The 20,839-nt window shown below is 33.9% G+C and overlaps 3 protein-coding genes across 3 annotated transcripts; 1 reads left to right on the top strand and 2 right to left on the bottom strand.

The window, feature by feature from the left end:
* Positions 1 to 5,317: 5,317 nt before the first annotated feature.
* Positions 5,318 to 8,798, bottom strand: LOC112028909 (benzyl alcohol O-benzoyltransferase). The gene is made up of 3 exons (XM_065782022.1): positions 8,532 to 8,798; positions 7,747 to 8,249; positions 5,318 to 6,328 (listed from the first exon to the last, which is right to left on the bottom strand). Exons 2-3 carry the CDS (start codon positions 8,200 to 8,202, stop codon positions 5,399 to 5,401), a joined length of 1,386 nt encoding a protein of 461 aa, XP_065638094.1. The 5' UTR covers positions 8,203 to 8,249; positions 8,532 to 8,798; the 3' UTR covers positions 5,318 to 5,398.
* Positions 8,799 to 8,846: 48 nt separating this feature from the next.
* On the bottom strand, positions 8,847 to 12,907 carry LOC112034638 (hypothetical protein At1g04090-like). Its single transcript, XM_065782001.1, has 2 exons — positions 11,624 to 12,907; positions 8,847 to 9,000 (listed from the first exon to the last, which is right to left on the bottom strand). Exons 1-2 carry the CDS (start codon positions 12,905 to 12,907, stop codon positions 8,848 to 8,850), a joined length of 1,437 nt encoding a protein of 478 aa, XP_065638073.1. The 3' UTR covers position 8,847.
* Positions 12,908 to 16,243: 3,336 nt separating this feature from the next.
* On the top strand, positions 16,244 to 19,619 carry LOC111987457 (uncharacterized). The gene is made up of 3 exons (XM_024019175.2): positions 16,244 to 16,570; positions 18,206 to 18,279; positions 19,143 to 19,619. Exons 1-3 carry the CDS (start codon positions 16,313 to 16,315, stop codon positions 19,228 to 19,230), a joined length of 420 nt encoding a protein of 139 aa, XP_023874943.1. The 5' UTR covers positions 16,244 to 16,312; the 3' UTR covers positions 19,231 to 19,619.
* Positions 19,620 to 20,839: the final 1,220 nt, after the last annotated feature.

The following is a 20,839-nucleotide window of genomic DNA, read 5'->3' as shown; positions in this document are numbered from 1 at the left end:
CAAAATCCGGTATTTACTCCGGTATGGCCAGAGCAACTTCGATGCAGCCAGTATTTTAGCCAGAAAGAAATAGTAGAGTTTTTGTACCGGCCAAGGTTCTGGCACTGTAAATACCAGCCATACCAGTCCGTATGGTACGAAATTGACTTCAAACACACGTCACAAACTTAAGTGGATAATTATGGCGTGGTCTCCACATAAATTTATAGACATAATGTAAAATTAAATACTAATTTTAAATTCTAATTGAAGTTTTGCCTATATATATATATGTATGGATTAGATCATGAATAATAATGTTACACCTCCCGTTACATACTATCAATTCATAATCATCTTTTATACAAAATTTTGAAATATAAAAACATTAAAAAAAATTAAACATTTTATAGATAAAATAGTTATTGATATTTGATCATATTAAAATTTTGTAAGTATAGAGCAATTAAGAAGAAAATGTAATTTAACTCCAAATTGGTCAAAATTCACAACTAATAAAAAAAAAAAAAACTGTTAAATGGTGTAACAATTTTAAAGTTACATTAAATGTGATTTACCCAACATTTGGTTTAAGTTATTCTTTATGTAACTTGAATCCAACTTGTGTTCAGGTTATAATTTGTCCCTCTCTGCAACCAAGAAAGCAACTAATCAACTACTAGTCAAGCGATCTTTTGATTTTTTTTCTTTAACTCTTGTTTCTTTGTATTGGAAATTTTTATATTAAAAAAGAAGGCAATTTTGGTTATTAAGTTTGCGAAAATTTTGAGCTTTTTTTTTTTTTTTGTGGTCTAATCGTGAATTACTTTCTATTGATTGGCTGTCAACAAAGAGGATAAGAAGATAGGAGCAAATAATTATTTTGAGTCCATGTTTCCATTGTTTTGTGATTTTGTCAATTGAGTGTGGACAAAATTTGAGTTGAAGACCATGTTTTCTTAGTGTGTTTTTGGCTCCAGCGCCAGTTTATTTTACTATTCAGCTTATTTTTGCTACTATTCATGGGCCCACTGCATTTTTTGCACTATTCATGAGTTTCACTATACTATTTTAGCTAACTTTTACCTTTATCTACAGTACTTTCAGCAAAAAGTTTATAATTTCAGCAAAACAAACAAATTCCAAATAGACCCAAGATAGGTGAAAATAGCCAAATACCACGTTTTGACAAAATTTGTAGCAAACTAGCACTCTTTTGAAAATATTTAGCAATCTATTACTTTTTTAGTACTCAAGTTCCACAAAATCGAGTTCTAAATAGTACTCGAGTTTAGTAAACTCAAGTTCATAGTAAGTCACCAACATGGCACTGCTGACCTAGAATTTGTGTAATTAAAAAAAAAAAAAAATTGGTACTCAGATATGACTAAAATTGAGTATCTCTTTATAGTACTTGAGCTTAGTTCAATCAAGTACTTTTTTTCCCCCTTTTTCGACTTTTTGGTTCTGTTGAAATGGATTGAATAGTCAAACTTAGTAGCTTGACATTAGCCAACAAACCATTAAATGGCTTGCATGCCGATGTCAAGAAGATGTATGATATTCAAGAAGTTTCATGTGTGAAGAAATGCAAGAGCTTGCATTAAATGTTTTTCATGAATTGTCAAAAAAGATGGCCAAGAACAACACTTGACGTGCAAACCAAATTCATGCTTCTTTTCTTTGGCCATAAATGCTTGCCATTTTCTTTGACTTGACAAGTTTCTTCAACTTGAAAGAGTGAGTCCTATAGGAGATATATATATATATATATATAAAAAGAAGAAAGAGTGCCTCTACGTGAGATAGAGAGATAGAAAAGAACTCGACTGTATTGAAAAAAAAAAAAAAAAAAAAAGGTTACTCAATTGTACGAAGCTCGAGTACTATAAAGAAATACTCAATTTCAGTAATATCAAGTATCACATTATTTTTTTAATTACACAAATTCTAGGTCAGCAGTGTCACACTGTTAACTTACAAGGAACTCAAGTTCATTGAACTTGAGTATTATTAGAAATCGATTTTGTGGAACTCAAGTACTAAAAAAGTGATAGATTGTTAAATATTTTCGAAACAATGCTAGTTTGTTACAAATTTTGCCAAAACGTGGTATTTGGCTATTTTCGCCCCCCAAGTTAAAATGAGATTGTGTAAAATGATGTGATAATGAATTGATTTCTCATTGTTAATTTGGTTGCGAGGAAAGTGCAGGGAAATGGTGTAAAAAATAGGAAAATCTATTATATTTCCATTGTTTTCTGAGTGTGGGACAACTTTGAGTTGTGGCATCTGATTTTTGACTCTATGCTATAATTATTGTGAGAATGTGTAATGATTTGAACTTGAACTTCTTTCTCACTTTGGTTGCTAAGAAAGTGGAGGGAAATTAATGAAAAGAAAGATTGAGTAATTTTATTTAGAATATTTTATTATATTATATTTAAGTGAATTTTTAGCTAATGTGGCTGTTGATTTGGATTTTATCTTAAATGTGATGCATTAGGGGTCCCATGAGCATACGAGGAACATCATGTTCCTCTTCGTGGTCCCATGAGGTTCCTTCTTCGTAGGACCATCAAGAAAGCTTAAATGTTAAGTTCATCGTATAGATAGATATAGAGTATGTTTGTATAAACTATTAGAAAACTATGTTTCTAGTTTAAAATAAGTGTTTGTAAAAAATAAAAATAAAAAAGTTACAAAGATTTGTTATTGTAAATCATAATTTTAAAATTTAAATACATTTTTTAATTAAACTCTCAAAACCTCTAACCAAAAGAACTCATGACCAGGAACTATGAGATAGTTCAGTCAATAAATTGCATATACCATACTTTTGAGGTTAAGCCTTTATTTATACTGAACCAGCGTTCATGAATGTCCCCTGTCTTCTCTAGTGATTTCATCCCTATCAAATCAAATTCCCTCAAGCCCATCAATCGTTAGGCAAAGTGAGTGAATATGTCATTATTGCAAAATAGTTTTCTAGCGTATCCAACACTTCAGTTTTTTTTTTTTTTTTAATTAATTTTTTATGGTAATGCATGAATCACTTTCTGTTAGCCAATTTGACTATCTTAGTAAATGTCTTAATATCCGACCTCATGACTTTGGACCAGTCCCTATTTGAGCTCGGTCCTTGGTTATTGATCTCGGTTCTAGTCTCTCCACCAACCAATCAAGATCAAGATTTGACAATTAGTTCCTTGAAATTTCAATTGTCACTAATAGAACAAATTATCTAGCATAATTTCTTTTCTCACAACGTGAAATCATTCTTATATTTGCTGTAAAAAAATATTGTTTTTAACTATTAAAAAAAAAAAATCGTTGTCAAAAAGGAAAACATTATGGTCAATTTCAAACAGAAAAAGAAACTCAAATTTGGTGCTTATAATTTATTAGTTAGATACCACCAAATAAATTGTATGCGTATTCAAGATTATACGATATTACTGTTTTTTTTCGTTTATCAATAGATTGCGAGGTCCAATTGAATCTTTGCTTGCGTTTGGATAGCAAGTTTTGCTACTCAAAGTAAAGTTGCGTTTTACCTCTTTTTTTTTTTTTTTTTTTTTTGCCGCACTTTGTTGACTTTGGGGGGACATGCTTATATTTGCTGTAAAAAAATATTGTTTTTAACTATTAAAAAAAAAAATCGTTGTCAAAAAGGAAAACATTATGGTCAATTTCAAACAGAAAAAGAAACTCAAATTTGGTGCTTATAATTTATTAGTTAGATACCATCAAATAAATTGTATGCGTATTCAAGATTATACGATATTACTGTTTTTTTTCGTTTATCAATAGATTGCGAGGTCCAATTGAATCTTTGCCTGCGTTTGGATAGCAAGTTTTGCTACTCAAAGTAAAGTTGCGTTTTACCTCTTTTTTTTTTCTTTTTTTTTTTTGCCGCACTTTGTTGACTTTGGGGGGACAAAATTTACTGTGCGTGAACAGTGTGTGTACTGTTTATGCACTGTTCACGTACTTTTCATGCAATATTTAATATTAAAAATGGGTTCCACAATACTATTCACACATTTAAAAATTATTTTGCTACAGTGTTTTCAGCAACAATCAGTTTTTATCAACTTTCAGCAACAATAAGTGTTATCCAAATGGACCCAAATATGTTTTGTTGCGTTACTAGCGAGCGTGCACTAGGGTCTAACAAAGTGCCAACGTGGTGGGTTACCTTTCCTTTCCTATAATTAGTAAAGATAAGTTGATATATATATATATATATAAATTATTATTTTTTTTATAATTTAATAGTTGAATCAAAAAGATAGGATTTGAACTTTAAATGTCTTTATTAGAAACTGAACATCAAAAATTGTTAGTTAATTAAGTTACAAAGTTCTTAACATTGGCAGTAACAAATAGACATCTTTTGATTATCATGTGCATACTTGATATTAAATTATGTATTATTTTCAATCCACAATAATAAAAAAATAAAAAAAAACATGTTTATTTAAAGTTTTAAGCCTATAATTTCATTGGGGGAATCTTATATCTACTTTATGAATTAGTGGAAAAGAATGTAGACCATTTGTTTGTTAATTTTTTCTCCTCAGTTCATCTTTTCCTATATTGCTTTGCTCTGTTCGGATCTCTTCTTATCTTCTAAAAGATTTCTACACGGACGTGGATAAGTCATATCAGAGTTTTTATTTTTAATTAAATGTTTTCACCAGCCTATACATAAATAATTTATAAACGGTAGAATATGGGTGATTTTTTTTTTTCTTTTATTAAGTAATCCAAGGAGATGAGTGGATAATGTCATTAATAATTGAGGGGAGACAATAAATAACATGTGTAGACCATTTTATCAACTGTATCAATCATATAATTATTTTCCCTTTTTTGTACGTATACAAGAACAATAATTTATGAAGCTATAAATTCAGAATATAGTAGTTTTGGGGTTTTTGGTTTTTCTCTGTTACTCTCATGCATTGGTGACACAGCACAGGTCTTAAAATAGTAATGTGTCAGTTCATTGTTTTGTCCTGCATAGATGCATGAACAACAAAAGCTTTATAGTCATAGTAACGGGGGATAGAGAATGAGGTCCGGTTAATGTGTGTCCTAAGAGCACACATTAAATCATTTATTTTTAAATATATTTTCTCTGGAATTGAAAAAATTGTCAGTACTTCTTCAATTCCTAAGAAAATTTTTTCCAAAAATAATTAATCATTGTGTGCCCTTAGGGCACACATTAGCAAAATCCTAGAAATATTACCTCTTCTTCTTCTTCTTCTTCTTCTTCTTCTTCTTCTTCTTCTTTTTTTTTTTTTTTTTTTTTTAATTTAAAAAAAAAAAAAAAAAATTAGACTTTTCTGATTCATTGAAAGTTAATTCTTTAATTAATCTCACATTGATAATTTGGTTTGTAATTGCACTACATAGAAGATTTAATAGGAGTTGATAGATATTGACCACCAATTGCATGGCCCTTCAACGTGTACTCTTCAAGCTCCTTCTTGAATATTTCGTGAGCCGCATTTGGCAGTAGGATTGACACCACAATTCCATTCTTCCCTTTACCATTGCTAAAAGATGTGTAAGAGCTTGCTAGCTTTGGATTGGGTCCAGTCCAAAGATTGGCTGGCCCACCATAGGCAGGGTTACCCCACCCAAAGTCCACCTCTTCAAATCCAACACGTGTCGAATTTGTTGGTAAGTAGCATTGAACCCTATTGAGATCAAGTTTGTCTTTAATCACCACCAAATCTGTGTAAGAATGCACATACTCCATAGTCACATTAGCTTTTGCCATTTTCACCAATTCTAATGCATATCCCAAAGGGTTCTCACAAAGCTTCCTAGCTGTTGTTATAGCCACTGCTGCTAAAATAGCATTGCCATAATATCCAGTTGGTAATGGGGGGTTAAGTTTGCCACGCACATTGATTGCAAACATAACACGCACTTGGGTCTCTAGGTCTGGTCTAAGTGCTCTTGTACTGCATCGCCAAATGCACGCAGTTATTATATCGAATGTGGAGCATTTTTTCAAGTGACTAGGGAGATGTTTACGAATTGCATTTACTTCCATCGAGCTGAAGAAGAGAGAACAAGGGACCATGTCTTGGAGAGTGTAGTCATTTGGATCAGGAAGTTCATCGAATTGGTGATGTGTGCATGTCACCCTTGGTGGATTCCTTGCATTGAGAAGATCCCTTTGCCAAACATGGGGGATGGAAGGGGCACATTCACCTCGAGCCATTTCACCCACGGCACCTATGAATTGGGCTATGCCAATTGCATCACTCATGGTGTGGTTCAAGCGATAGGCAAAGATAAAACCCCCACACCTCAATCTTGTCACCTGTTAATTAGCTAAAAATACCATTAACTTAAGCATATTGGTTATTCCTTTGTGTCTTTTTTGTTGGGTAGCTATTTACTTCAATCATATTACATTCTTTCTACTTCAGCTATGTTTAAGCTATGCTAGCTATTTACCAAAGCTATCAATTTGTCAATTCTGTTTTGATGACCAATTTGGTTTGGAATGAAATATTTCAATACTATGTATTCAAGCATAGTGTTTTAGGTTACTACTTTTTATTTTTTATTTTTAATGATATCAGTGTTTTTTCCTTTGTTACAGATAAAAACAATTATATCATATTAATTTAAAATCAAATAATAACATATTCTATATATATTACATGCTCAAAATATATTTTAAAAATAAAATAAATATTCACATAATAAGTGAAAGAAAGGGGAGGCAAAAAATGAATTGAGTGTAGACTTAAGAGAGAGAGAGAGAGAGAGAGAGAGAGAGAGAGAGAGAGATGTGAATGTGCTGGGGAGTTAAGAAAAAAAAAGATTACGGAGAGAGGAGAGAAATGTACACACATATGAGAGCGATGTGACGAGAGAGTGAAAAAAGAAAAGAAATTAAAATGATTGATTAAATTTAAACGCGTGTGAGACAAAGAGGAGTAAAAAATTAAGAAAAGAAATCTGACAGTGGAGAAAGAGAGGGAGAAGAGAAAAACACAAAACAAAGGGTAAGTGTTCTGCCCATAATTTAAATATTGGTTGAAATGGCAGACACACTGAAATCCATTGGAATTTTTTTTAAGGAATTTCAAATTATAGATTCACTCCTGATAAGAGATTTGGAATTTAATTTACTAAATCAAAAATCAATTGGTGTTTAATGATAACTGAAACCTACGAAATCCATTGCAATTCAGGCTGAATAAGGAGATGCGTGTATTGATTCAATAATTGGTACAAAATATTCCACCTGTTTACTAAAATGTAACGAAATTAATAACTTTCCCTAATATAACTCTGTTATAAATTATGCACAAATTAAAATATTTAAAAATTTTGTTCTATTCAATATTCTCAATTGCATATGATTTACTCTTCTATTTAAAAGTTCATATTTTGTATATAATTTTAAAATACACAAAACTTTAATTTTTAACCTTTTATAAAAAATAAGTTAACGATCTATAATTTTCTTGATGGTAATTTGTAGGTATATATACAGGGTATAAAGAACAGAGACGTCATCTGTCTTCATCACCAATCTAAATGGGAAATCTTGTGAAACGAAAGCATCTTATAGTCTTGGGGTTTGTGGTTAATTTTTAATCATTTATAGATTCCCACATTGGTGAAAAACTGAAAATGCACAAGTGACTCTATTTATTAATTGTGTGAACCATTGATAATAAGATGTGAAATGAAAATTTGAGAGACAGAGAGAGATATGAGTACCTGAATGAGCAATAATGGGCAGTCAAGGATTTCTCCTGAGCCTGGATCATCATAGAGGAGTTTGTCCATACATGGGATTGGAGGATGAATTATATCACCGAACTGTTCAAGTGTAACATCAGCATCAGCCTCAATGAAGAGAACACCCTCACCAGTACATTCTAAGATAAGCTTTCGACCAGGTCCTTTCCTAAGCCTCCCTGCATATGGGTAGTAAAACACAAGTGCTTGTGCTAGTGCCTCTCTGATGATTTTCACTGGGTCTTTCCCATGCATAGATGGATCACACCTATAGAATTGTATCAACTGAATTTGAAACCGAAAGCATTCTTGGTCATCCAAATCAGAGAGCTGTTTAAACTCATGAGGAGTTGACTTGGTCGGAGCAACCAGCTCTGGTTCACACCTTCGCACTGTGAAGGCCAGAGAAGTGGGTGAAGGAGGAAGAATTGACATTACCACTTTGCCACAAAATATTGTGTGGTCGAATGGGATAGGTGACACTGCAAGTGCAATGTGTATGAAGGCAGAGAAGTTTCAGTCAGTTGTTCAATAAAAACTTTGAAAAAAATAAATCAAGTATTAACCAAGAAAATCTTTTGAAAAAAAATTTGGACTATTAATTATCTTGTAAGAATATTAATTAAGCCTCAAATTTTAACCAATGCACGAAAATCTTTGGACTCAGTCTTTAAGCTCCTACAAACTCTAAAAGCATAGATCATGCTCTCTCTCTCTCTCTCTCTCTCTCTCTCCAAAGCTCCAAAAAAAAAAAAATTGATTACCTCAAATATTCCCCCTCAATAATCCAAAAGTACTGTCAGATCTGCCATCTCACTCTTGTCTCAGCAATTGCTCCCTTGCCAGTTGCAGTCTGAGCAAGTGTTTTGTTTTTTATTTTGCTTTTGTTTTTTGAGTTACAGTGAATGGGTACTTGCTGTGGCATTTGGTAAAGGGTGACTGAGTCGAAATAATACATACCACGGGATTGCTTTTAGAAATTTGCACCTCTTCTTCCCTCCTCAGTTCTCACCCTCACTCATCCATTATTTTGCTAAATCACTCACTCAGTAGGTACACTTCAATTGAGGTTTAAATTTCTCACGGCCCATGCGCATGAAACCTACCTCTCACAAACAGGTGCGGGATCCACATGTTTATGAGGGTAGGTCTCATGCCCTGACGCATGAGATACCACCTCTCAATTGAGATAGTGGCAGAATTCATGAATGGATGGGAGACAGTCGTACTAATCTAGTCTTTTCGTCTTTTCATTTTTTTAATTTTTTTTATAAAATTTTTTTAAGGCTGTACAGTTAGTGAAAATTGCTTCCTTTTCTTACACGAGAAGTTGGCCCCACAAGTGGAAGGAGGGAGCCCCCGAGCTACCCAATAAATTTATTTGTTGCCGTCGTTCAAGAGTCTTCTGGTTAAATATTGCTAAATTTGAAACTTATTTGCGATATAGGCACTGTTACAACTTATTTAGAGAATTAAGGAGAGAGATTGAATTTTGGCAACAATGTTGCCGAAATTCCAACAAAAGTATGAGAGAGAAAGAGAAAAAGCCTGAGAGAGAAAATGTTGAATTACGGCAATGGCATTGGCGTAATTTGTTCTGTCCAAATTTCCTAATCGAATGTGTGAGAAGTGCTCGGAGCGTGAGTGCCCAAAAGAAAGTAATTGTGGCAATGGTATTACTGAAAATAGGAGGGGAAAAAAAATGAATGCCAAAATCTCTGGAGGAATTAAAAAAAAATATAATGTGCTACGTACACAATATTTTTACAACATTTTCACAATAAATCACAGGTAACTAGTTATTATTAGTTCAAATTTAAATTTAACATTGAGATTACTATTTTAATCCAACAATAACAATAAGTAACAACCTGATACTTAAAATTTGTTATAAAAATTGTGTGCACATATCATTTCTAAAAAAAAAAAAGATGGACTGGATTGTGGCAATGGCATTGCTGAAATAGGAGGGAAAAAAATTAATTTTCCCCTCCTATTTCGGCAATGCCATTGCCACAATCCATTCCACCCTTTTTTTTTTTTTTAGAAATGATATGTGTACACAATTTTTACAATATTTTTACAACAAATTCTAAGTATCAGGTTGTTACTTATTGTTATTGTTGGATTAAAATAGTAATCTCAATGTTAAATTTAAATTTGAACTAATAATAACCAGTTACCTGTGATTTATTGTGAAAATATTGTGTACATAGCACATTATATTTTTTTTAATTCCTCCCCAGATTTTAGCATTCATTTTTTTTCCCTCCCACTTTCGGCAATACCATTGCCACAATTACTTTCTTTTGGGCACTCACACTCCGAGCAGTTCTCACACATTCAGGAGGAAATTTGGGCAAAACGAATTACGGCAATGCCATTGCCGTAATTCAACATTTTCTCTCTTCAGGCTTTTTCTTTTTCTCTCTCATACTTTTGTTGGAATTTCAGCAACACTGCTACTGAAATTCAATCTCTCTCCTCAATCCCCTAAATAAGTTGTAATAGTGCCTATAACGCAAATAAGTTTCAGATTTAGCAATATTTAGCCTAAAGACTCGTGATTCCATGTCCAATTTTATAATGTAATAACCTTCAAAAAGCATAAGAAAGACATTATATGAGAATAGAAAATGCTAACGAATGCTCTTAGAGTGTGTTTGTTTAGAGGTGAAATAAGGAGGATGAAAAATTTTGGAGAGAAAATAGGAAGAAATTTTTTTTTAGAGTGTATTTGGTTGGATGAGAAGGAGGAAAATTAAATGGTGATGCCCATGTGTTTTCTCTCCTCACCCACTAAAAAGTTTTCTCTCCATATGGAGAGAAAATTGAGAGCAAGAAACTTATGAATTAAACTTCCAAAAATATCCTTAAAATTCACCTTCAAGTCTCCAATGTGTTGGCTTTTTATTTTTTCCTTTCATTTTTTCTTCCTTTGTTATTGATGTGTTAACTTTTTTTTTCCTCTGTTACTGACGTGGTTTTCATTTTTTATTATTTTTTTCTTCTTTTCTTTTGTCTGAACATAGCTTTTTTTCTTTTCTTCTTTTTATTTTTTTGACTTTTTCTGAATATGTAGCTTTTTTTCTTTTTCTTTGTGCTCATATGTTTATTTTCTCATTAATTTCGTTTTAAAAAAAAAAAAAACATTTTGTTATGCTTTTTTTTATACTTTAATTAGTGTCTATCTATACATAATTAAAAAAAAAAAAAAAGTATAATGTGTTACCTTTTATTTTATTTAATAGGGACATGATGGTCAATTTAGACAAACTTTATTTTCAACAAAACAAAAAATTTTCCATTCATCTATTTTTCCACTCTTCTAACCAAACACAAATGAGGGAACTAAAATCTTTTTTATCCTCCTACTTTTCCATTCTCCCAACCAAACGGACCCTTAGAGTATTGGTTAATAATTTATTTAAAGAAATATTTTATGGGAAAAGAAAAAAAACAATTAATATTTTGACAACTTTTTTCATTTACCATAGAAGTGGTGTCAAAATTTTTGTAAAATGAATTATTACCTAATACCCTAAGAGCACTCGTTAACATAACTCTTGTACTGGTAAAAAATTAAAAACTTTCTACCAATAAAAAGTAAAAACTTTGGGTGGACTATAAATTTTATTATGGACTTTTATTGGTATACATTGTATTTGCAATGTAAACAAATAATGTCCCTCTTATTATTATTATTATTATTGTTGTTGTGGGGGGGGGGGTGGGGTCGTAAAAGCCCAAACGCATATTCTGGGCCTTAGGTATGGGGGGGGGTCGTAAAAGCCCAAACGCATATTCTGGGCCTTAGGTATTCTGGGCCTTAGGCCCCATCTAATGGCTCAACAACTGCTGTGCCCAAATACTCGGCTGACACTAGTGTATAACAAATTCCAGTATCCAAGTGCAAATCAGCCTTTTCACAATCATTCCTTAATCCAATTCCATCACTCCCATCCAAAACAAGTCCAGGCTTTGAATAAAATGCATGTCCATGCTTTGATGCATACACAGCAGCCTTGTTACGATCTTGAAACTCGATATCTGTAGCATCCACCCATGTACCCCCAATATGTTCAGAGAAATAGATACTCTTTAGCTCTCCATTGAAATTGTTGACTCTCAAGGTCACATGCTCCCAATCACCAGTATGTTCACCTAAGTGATCGAATTTAATATTGAGAAATTTAAACTTTATCGTGGCAGGGCCATTAAATGGATAATAAATCCATATAACTATGTCAGTGAATGTAGCACCAAACATGGGCTTTACATGCACATAAACCTTAGCTCTTGCTAAATCTCCTCTCTCAACCTTGTCTCTGGCGTCTGAGTCAACTGGTACATCCAACCAATAGGCATCATCATCTGAACCACCTTGAGGAAGGTTTGAGCCGTCGGGCATAATCGGAACAGGATTTGCCTCGTCCCCTTTCTTATATAATAGTCCCCCATTCTCAAAAAACCATTCCACTGTAGCAGGCAGGTATTTTTCATCAGGATGAAAGTACACCCATGGAGCGTAGGCATCAATTAATGGCTTAAGTTGGTCTAGAGTAGGCACAGCAGATAAATCAGATTTGGTATTCTTCAAGCAAGCTATATCAGACATAACCCCACCAACTTGGGCAACAAATGAACCCAAATGAACTCCCATAGCTTGGGTCCCTTTATTGCTAGGCCTTGTAATATAAACATTGAAACCTTCAGCACCCCAAATCCACTTGTAATGCTCACATTGCTCGGTGAGCTCAGCTTTAACACACCTAATTTTATCAGGGGATGGCTTCTGAGTTGAGTTTGTCACAACATGCCCTAAGGCTTTGTAACCATCTGGGCATTTTGGCAACCAGATAAAACCAATTCCATCTTGATCGATTTCGAATGACAAGCTGTTCCATAGAGAAATGTAATCCACCGGAGCCTTTATATTTCCATTTAGTTTATCATAGGCTACAACACTTCGTCCACTGAAACGCTTCTTGTTGGGTTGGCTATGGTAACCTATCAGAGTGATAACAAAGATGGTCACAAGGAAGCAAGAGCAGAGCAAGATACAGTGGAGCATAATCACAGTAAAGGCCAAAGTAATGCATAAACGACATCTATATGTATTTGAATGAAGAAACGGCATGTAGTTTAGTAACTTGTTTTCTGTTTTGAGTTGTATAAGTGTTCACATGTGGGAGAGTTAGTTTTTGTACGTGTGAGAGTTAGTTACTCTTCTGTTAGTTTCAGTTATTCAGTTAGAGTTAGGTTTCTAGCTTAGATCAATCTATAAATAGTTTTGTACTCTCATTTTCTCATTTCAATGAAATACATATCAATTCATTCAATCTTTGATATGGTATCAGAGCAAATTCCCAAATGTCTTTAGGGATTTGTCATCTTCCCTTTCTTCTTCAGTTTTCTCAGAAACAAAGTATCTTACTCGAGAAACCGAAAAAATAAAAAAATAAAAATAAAATTACTGTTCACACTGAAAGTATTATGCATTTGCCTTAATACACTGTTTATGTCTCATGAGCAGTGCAAGAGGTGCTGGCTCAAAAAAAAAAGAGGCAAACGGGGCTCAAATAATCTGAATCCAAACGCATACATAAAATACTATTGTCTTGTGTACATACAATTTTCATATTCATGGACGAAATCTCTTGCGGTTTCTCCTTTACTTTCATTTCTTAATAAGTGACACGTCTTAAATGAAGGACATTCGTTAATTTGCTTTAAGATTCAATTACTGTCTGATACTCTTATAGAACAAAGCATCGGTTCGAATCTTCTATGATAGAACTGAGTTCCAAAAAAAAAAAAGAATATTTCTAAGGCTAAGAGGCGTAAGCTGAGCATGTAGTGCCTTTACATTGGGTATCGTTAAAACAAAGCAAAAGCAAAGAAAGGAAAGAATAAAAATTGCAGAATTGACCAAATCCTCGAGTAGCATCACGCCGACTCTTAATGAAGTAGTATATATAATATCTACTTCAGCTGACTTGTTTAAGATTCCTCGTCTATATTTTGGGGCCCTTCTATGGTTTGTGGAGTTAATCATTTTTTTTCATTGGAAAAGCTACTTTTTTTTGTCTAGTTCCGCAGAGACAATAATATAGTTATGTGTTCCAATCCTAATTATTATTTTTAAAACTTTCTGGGTTAATGGGATCTCTAATCTTGAGATGGGAAGTTGAGTTCTCAGCATTTTGTTTTTAGTGATTAGTTAATCACGTGCAAACATGCACAAGGTTGGCGGCTTCACACTCATTTGCTAGTATCCTAGAGGGGCTAGGACTAGGAGTGGCATCTAGCAAGTTTGGTTAAACCTTAAACTAAGCCCAAGTTGATTGTGTTCACTGTTCACCATCATCCTACCCAAAGAATGGTATTTAGAATTCAATTTCACTAGTAATCCAATTATGTGCATTGCAATTTGCAATTTCTTGATTAGGACAACAGTAGAACAATCTTTTGAGAGTGAAGCATAGAAATTTAGGCATCAATTTGTATTATGTACGGGATAATGATTATCACATATTTGTTATTGCATACTTATTGTACATATTATGTCGTGTGAAGTGAAGTTGTGTTTTGAAAATACGATTTTAGGAGAGTGGAGAGTGTACATGATATGAGATTTGTAAGGGAAAAACCAAATTGATCCAATAAGAGAGTGATGGATGGCTGAAATGTAATATGGTACAATGGTTTGAACAAAACACTTAATATATAAAAGGGATAAATGACTCATCTCTCTATGTGATACAGAAACACTACCCAAAGAGATACAGAACCAAACTCACCATCCAAGAAATCCACCAATGGGATAAGAGTTTAAAAGAAGAAATTCATTTTTTGAAGCGCAAAGCCTTTTAATTTGAAAATATAGTCTATAATATGCTTTTATTCAATTCAACTAAATGACTTATATAATGCTTAGAATAGCCCTCTAAGTATGGGAGAACAAAATTAGCAATTAAAAACATTTCATTTTTAAGACTTTAACTTATAAGAACTATAAACAAAATAAATGAGGAGAACTAAAACATTAAAGTTAAATATTCCTTAAAGAAACCCCCCAATTATATGCTATTGGACTTCTTGGACAAAATACCTATCAATCTTTAAATATCTTCTGAAATGGTTGGAAAAATCATTCTGCCACTTTATCCTGTGTCAGAACGGTAGCGTCTAATAAGCTGTGTACAACATTATTTTTCCTTGGTGTGTTTATCAGGGTAGGTTGGGTGGAGTCAAGGTTAGGGATGGAGCTAAAGTGAGATGGTAAGCTTTTGTCAACTTCATAGCCCTTCCAGTGAAGTTAAATTTTACGACAAGGAGTCCGTAGTGGATCCTACACAAACTTTTGCATTATATGCCACGGTAAATAACATAATTTTTCATTGGAAAATAAGAGTAAGTAAAGAAAAAATGCAATCAAATGAAGTAATAATAGAACTTACGAGATTTGTCCAATTATTATCCAGCTAGCCTAGCTGCCTACGGCTACGAGAGGTTATCTCATGCACGCACCTTCCTTCTAATAAGTCACAAAGTATGTGTCCTATGCACTTGTGGATCCTACACGTTTTGAGAGGGAAGATGAGATAATTATTGCTACTCTGCAACCCTATTATCACTCATTATCTTACATTGTTTAGCTATGCTTTGAGGTTTTGTCTCTTGACTATCTTTGCTGACTGGGAAAGTTTAACCGCGCAAGATAGTTCATTCCCAACAAGGCAACAACAATGGAGTGGGCTTGGGCCTATATTATATAAGTTTATCACTAACTCAAATCAAACGTAGGTAAAAGTATTGGGTACTTCTTACTCAATCAACCATCGAGTCAATTACACATTTTCCACAAAATTTAACATTGGATTCGGTGTTTCTGTTCTTTTTTTTTTTCCCATTGACTTCGAATCTCGCGTTCTCCCTGCCATTCAATATTTGGGTCAAAAGAGAAGATAATAAAATTTTATAAAATCACATAGAAATATGTAGAAGACGTTTTATAAGGACAATCAATTAGACAAAATGGAGCTGCCACATGTATCCTTAATATCCACCTCTATCAAGATACAAAAAAATAGTGCTTAAGATTTAAGATATCAATAGTCAAAACTGTCTCATTGAAGCAGTATATTCTTGCCAAATGTATTGTAGCTTAATTACCACCTTCTAGTATTTTCAATAAAAATATTCAAAGTTTAAATTCTCCATCCCAAAAATCGAAATATAAAAAAGAAAAAGAAAAAAAAAAATCAGCTCGAATCAAATTGGTTTAACTCACTCAAAAGTTCTCAACATACTTTTAGCAATTTCATATTTTGCACATGTAATGGAAATGTTTTTTTTGGGGCTAAACAAAGAAACATTGGGCCTTGTGATTTAACTTAAAAGAAAACCAAAGTTGTTGTAATTGTTTGGTTCTATGGGCCCAAAATAAATAGCCCATTAGACATTAGTTGTGAATTGATGATACACACTTGAAGCCTTCACTCTTCTTCGACAGTACACAGTAGCACAGCACTTGGAGCAAATGGCGACGATGCTGAGGAGCACCGCCGGCACCTGGGGGAACGTAGGGTTCACCACGTTGCTTGTTCGGAGGTTGAGTCACGTTATGGCTCTCCCTCCGCCTTTGGATGCTCCCATCCACCGTGAGCTCACATCTCCGCCGCTCGTTTTGCCTGAGTCAGACGGCAGCGACGACGGCAACAACATAGGATTCGGGTTTGAGTTCCCAAGTTTCTCCTTTGGTGGATCTATGGAGCTTATGGCTGTCCCCAAGAGGAAGGTACCTTCTCACTTCTCACTCCTCACTTCATTTTCATTCCAATGAGTAATATATCAATCTGTGTTTGTTGGTTTGAATTTAGGTTGAGTACAGTTGTGTTTGGGATTTTTGGTTTTAGAATTGAAGTTTAAGGGTTCTGGGTATTGCTACTTTTGTGCTAATATTGCTCATTACTAATAGCTTGAGTGTTGTTCCTCAAAAAAAAAAAAAAAAAGCTTGAGGTTTTTTTTTTTTTTTTGAATCTATGAATTGGGATTACTTTCTGTTACTAATAGCTTGAGTGTTGTTCCTCAAAAAAAAAAAAAAAAAGCTTGAGGTTTTTTTTTTTTTTTTGAATCTATGAATTGGGATTACTTTCTGTGTTCTGAATTATTAGTCTTTGAATTGTTATTGCTGGGTGTGATTTTGAGAAGCTTTTATGAACCAGGGTATAGTTTCTTTCCCATAACATTGGTCAGGATGTTCATTTATTTTTATTTTGATAAGTAATAAAGATGTATACGCAAAAAACTGCTTTGTGTTGTAAAAGCCACAATTTTGTTATGTAGTGCTGTTGTATGACTTGACAGTTCACACTTCTGTGTGTCCTAACAGCAACAATTGTATTTTGTAGTGCTGTTATATGATTTCAGTATGTTTAAAAATGTTGGCTCACAATAGGTAATCATGTCTAATGACTGTTTAGGCAAGTATTGGTGTTTGAAAACTTAAGTTCCGCCCCTCCCCCCATGGCGAGTTTTTAGGCAAGTGTTGGTTTTTAAAAACTTAAGTTCCTGTTTTTAGACTGTTTAATGTTCGCTAAATAAAAGCTCTTGGCAATATTTTTGGGCGACAATCCGATTTCATTGGTGCAATGTTTGTGCTAGGGATTTTTGATTTTCTATATGTGGTTGAGCATTGTAATTGACTCTCAGTCACTCTTTCCCTCCTTTTTCTTCCCATTATGTGAATGCTTTATTTTCTACAATGATGTAAGGTGTCCAATATATTGGTAAAACCAATACATAACTTTTGGATTAGACATCAAACTGACTGATAATGCTTTGAGCAACACTCTTCTCACCGATCTACTGTTATTGGCAGAGGGTACAAATAGAATGTAATTCAAATGTTACCTTCAGCCCTTTAGTCTTGATAAAATAGGTATGCATGAGCTATGATTCTTTCTTTTAGTTTCAAATATTGTGCACGTCCATGAACATATCTTACTTGACATCAATGAGGTACTGGTAATTATCAAAAAGATTGTACGTTTGGTAGTAAAAAATTGGTATAGTATGTTCGATTATAATTAGGAACATATGTAGTTTATAATTATGGTGTGGCTTTATCATTTCTCTCTACACACACACACACACACATTAGGGATTATCACAGTTTTCTTGGAAGCAATGATCTCTCTCTTGATATAGTTTTCTCTTTTAATGATCATCTGATTCTAGCTTTCCTGTTGGACATGTCATTTTATCCTTCATCTGTTTCGGTCATAAAGGTTGGTAGGTTTTTTGACTTTGTGCTAGCCTAGGGTGTTTCTTTTTTTTTTTTTGGGGGGGTGGGGTGTGTGTAGGTTCTGGGTAAACAACACCTTTTTTTTTTTGGTATAAAAGTGATTTTAAAAGAATGTCTACCATGCAGGTTTCTCCCCATAAGAGAGGCATAAGAAATGGGCCAAGGGCTTTAAAACCTATCCCTGTGATTGTACGGTGCTTGTAAGTATTTTTCCACTACTGTTCTTTTGATAAGTTTGTTTTGCTAATACTGATATCAGCATATGTTTCATGTTTTTTATGGATTCATATACGCCTCTCTCTCTCTCTCTCTCTCTCTCTCTCTCTCTCTCACACACACACACACACACACACACACACACAACATATTTACTTTGAATTCATGATGAAATTAGCCAAATGTTTGCATCACCTTTGGAATATTGGCTTGCCTTTTCAGAATTCAGACAAATAAATGAATCTTCATATGACAAAATTCTTTGTATATAGTCCTGTTTTTCTGTAACTGAGAAACATTCTTAGTTTCTCTGTTCCATTTTTTAGCGTCATTTGGTTCACTGTCTTCGAACATGAGAAGCCTTTAAGTGAGCAGATAAATTATTTTTTTCACTTAGATTAAGTTCTTTATCCACAGTTAGTGAGGTGACAAAGCATTTGATTAGGGTGGTTTTTGCTCCATTTTAGAATAAATAGGCAGGGCTTCAGGGGTTTGCAAAAGAAAGAGAATGATCATTAATTATAATGACATGAACTGAAACTAAGTCTTTTCTTGAAAGCCTTAAATGAAACTGTGATTGTGAATAAATTTATTGGGAAGAGAGCGTAGTGCATCCCATTATGTGTTTATTCACTAAAACAATAGGTCAACTAGAACAACCATACGTACTTATTAAAAAGTGAAAGTTTCATGTGTACTTTTTTGTAAATTCACCACCTCATTCTCGTGTTGGACCAACACTTGTGATGGCCACTTAAAAAGTTAATATATACTTAGACTGACAAATTACATAGTAAATTATGTTTACTTTATTGTATATCTAACACTTTACTATTTTCTGTCACAGGAGCTGTGGTCGGGTCAAGCTGCCACACTTCTACTGTTGCAGCGGAAAGAAGGAAGGTGTCGGCGAGCAAAACGATTCATCCAGATAATCAAGTTCTCAGATACGAATTATCAAACCTTGGTGGACTACTAGAATTTTAAATTTTCGGTTTGAACAAGCTTTCATGAAGTATGGAATTTATATTTCATCTTTCTTGTAGGAATGCAGGTTATGTTGACCTTGATATGTTTTGCACCAATACACATTTCTACTAAATTTTTATCGTTGTTAGAACCTCATCCGTTGAAGCTGGGAGTGTGGATGATTAGATTGGTTAACTAGGTCTGCAAACTGGAGTAGTTATATAAGCAGAATAATGAGGGGTGTACACTTTTCCCAGAGTTCAAGCAGTTAAATTTTCTGTGTGGAAGTTTTGTAATTATCATAAGATTTTTCGGATTCTTTTGGTTCTGTTCAATACACCAATAATCTTGATCAGGCAGTTGTTGCGAAAGATCATTTTAAAATTGGTGAAGGCTGCATTTCTCAATGGTCATTGATAACATTTACTCACCAACAGATATTTACAAACCCCAGTATAAGTATAGCCTAAACATTCACAACACTTTCCCCTTACAATAATCTGTGACTTGGTTAAGAGAACAAGTTCAAAGCATAGAGGTCTGGTATTGGGATAATTATTTATAATGTGGGCGGGTTTGATGTCAAATTAGGATTCAAATAGGTAGGAATGGAGCGTGTGAGATGTTAAACCCTTTTTTTTTTTGTTCTTTATTAACTTTCATCAGTTCATGTCCTCCTTTATGGCTAAATTTTCGTACAAGGTTGAAGTTACTGGTAGAACATGTCAGATGGCACAATTGCACACCTGGCCTATGCCACTTGAGCCTTTTCCTGGGTTCATGCATGCGGTTTCATTGTTGTTGCCTAATGGGCAAGCTACTGGATGTAATGCTCGAACCTCAGTCCGACATTGATTTGGAAGTGATTAAACACACAGCAGGCATAGTCTCCTGAAGGGTTGGAGGAGTTCATGGTTGTGAACTTGTGATGGCTGCTAACTTTGTGAGTTGTGTGATCAACTTGGACATTTAAAAACAGAACTTGTTTTCAAAGTATCTATGTAAAAGAGACTCTTATGAGGTGTTGGCAAAAGGAAGCATACGGGGTGAAGGAATAATGTAGGGAGCAGACTAGATGGTGGTGCTCTAATTTTGTCTGACTGTGCTATTATCCTTGTAATTGGGAGTTTGCGAAGTGAGGATATGGGATGGTCAGGCTGCTTTAGGTGGAGCCCTGGAGGATACAAGAAGAGGAATTGGTGGTGTATTGTATGGAAATTAGAGAGGCATTAGTAATGGCAAAGTGGAGTTAGTGCCATGATTCTAGAACCAGCTCATTTTATAATTTAGATCCACATACACCCCTAAAATCCACAACGCCAAATCCACTAGAATGACTTCATTTTTTTGAAGAGTGAAAAATACTAAACTAAGGGTCTCGTTGAGTTGGGGAGGAAAGTGTGTTTGGTTGGAGAGGGGGAGAGGAGAGTGAAAATGGTGGTGTCCAAGAGTTTTTTCTTTGAGCCCACCATTTGGAGCGAAATGGTTTTCTATTCAATGTTACTTTTATTTATTTATTTATTTATTTTGGTAACAATGGAAAATCAACAAATGTGCACACAAGACTGGGTTGCC

Source organism: Quercus suber, unplaced genomic scaffold (genome assembly GCF_002906115.3).
Source record: "Quercus suber isolate HL8 unplaced genomic scaffold, Cork oak 2.0 scaffold_286, whole genome shotgun sequence".
Taxonomy (NCBI): domain Eukaryota; kingdom Viridiplantae; phylum Streptophyta; class Magnoliopsida; order Fagales; family Fagaceae; genus Quercus; species Quercus suber.
Note: the sequence above shows the minus strand (reverse complement) of the source record. Positions and strands in the feature narration are given on the sequence as shown.

Bases quoted from the DNA above. Each gene is read 5' to 3' on its own strand.
- LOC112028909 (XM_065782022.1), bottom strand. From the start codon at position 8,202: ATGTCAATTCTTCCTCCTTCACCCACTTCTCTGGCCTTCACAGTGCGA. The intron at 6,329-7,746 runs GTACTCATATCT...GCTAATTAACAG, and splicing joins GCCCATTATTGCTCATTCAG to GTGACAAGATTGAGGTGTGG.
- LOC112034638 (XM_065782001.1), bottom strand. From the start codon at position 12,907: ATGCCGTTTCTTCATTCAAATACATATAGATGTCGTTTATGCATTACT. The intron at 9,001-11,623 runs GTTGTTGAGCCA...CGAAAAGACTAG, and splicing joins CCGAGTATTTGGGCACAGCA to ATTAGTACGACTGTCTCCCA.
- LOC111987457 (XM_024019175.2), top strand. From the start codon at position 16,313: ATGGCGACGATGCTGAGGAGCACCGCCGGCACCTGGGGGAACGTAGGG. The intron at 16,571-18,205 runs GTACCTTCTCAC...TCTACCATGCAG, and splicing joins TGGCTGTCCCCAAGAGGAAG to GTTTCTCCCCATAAGAGAGG. The intron at 18,280-19,142 runs GTAAGTATTTTT...TTTCTGTCACAG, and splicing joins CCTGTGATTGTACGGTGCTT to GAGCTGTGGTCGGGTCAAGC.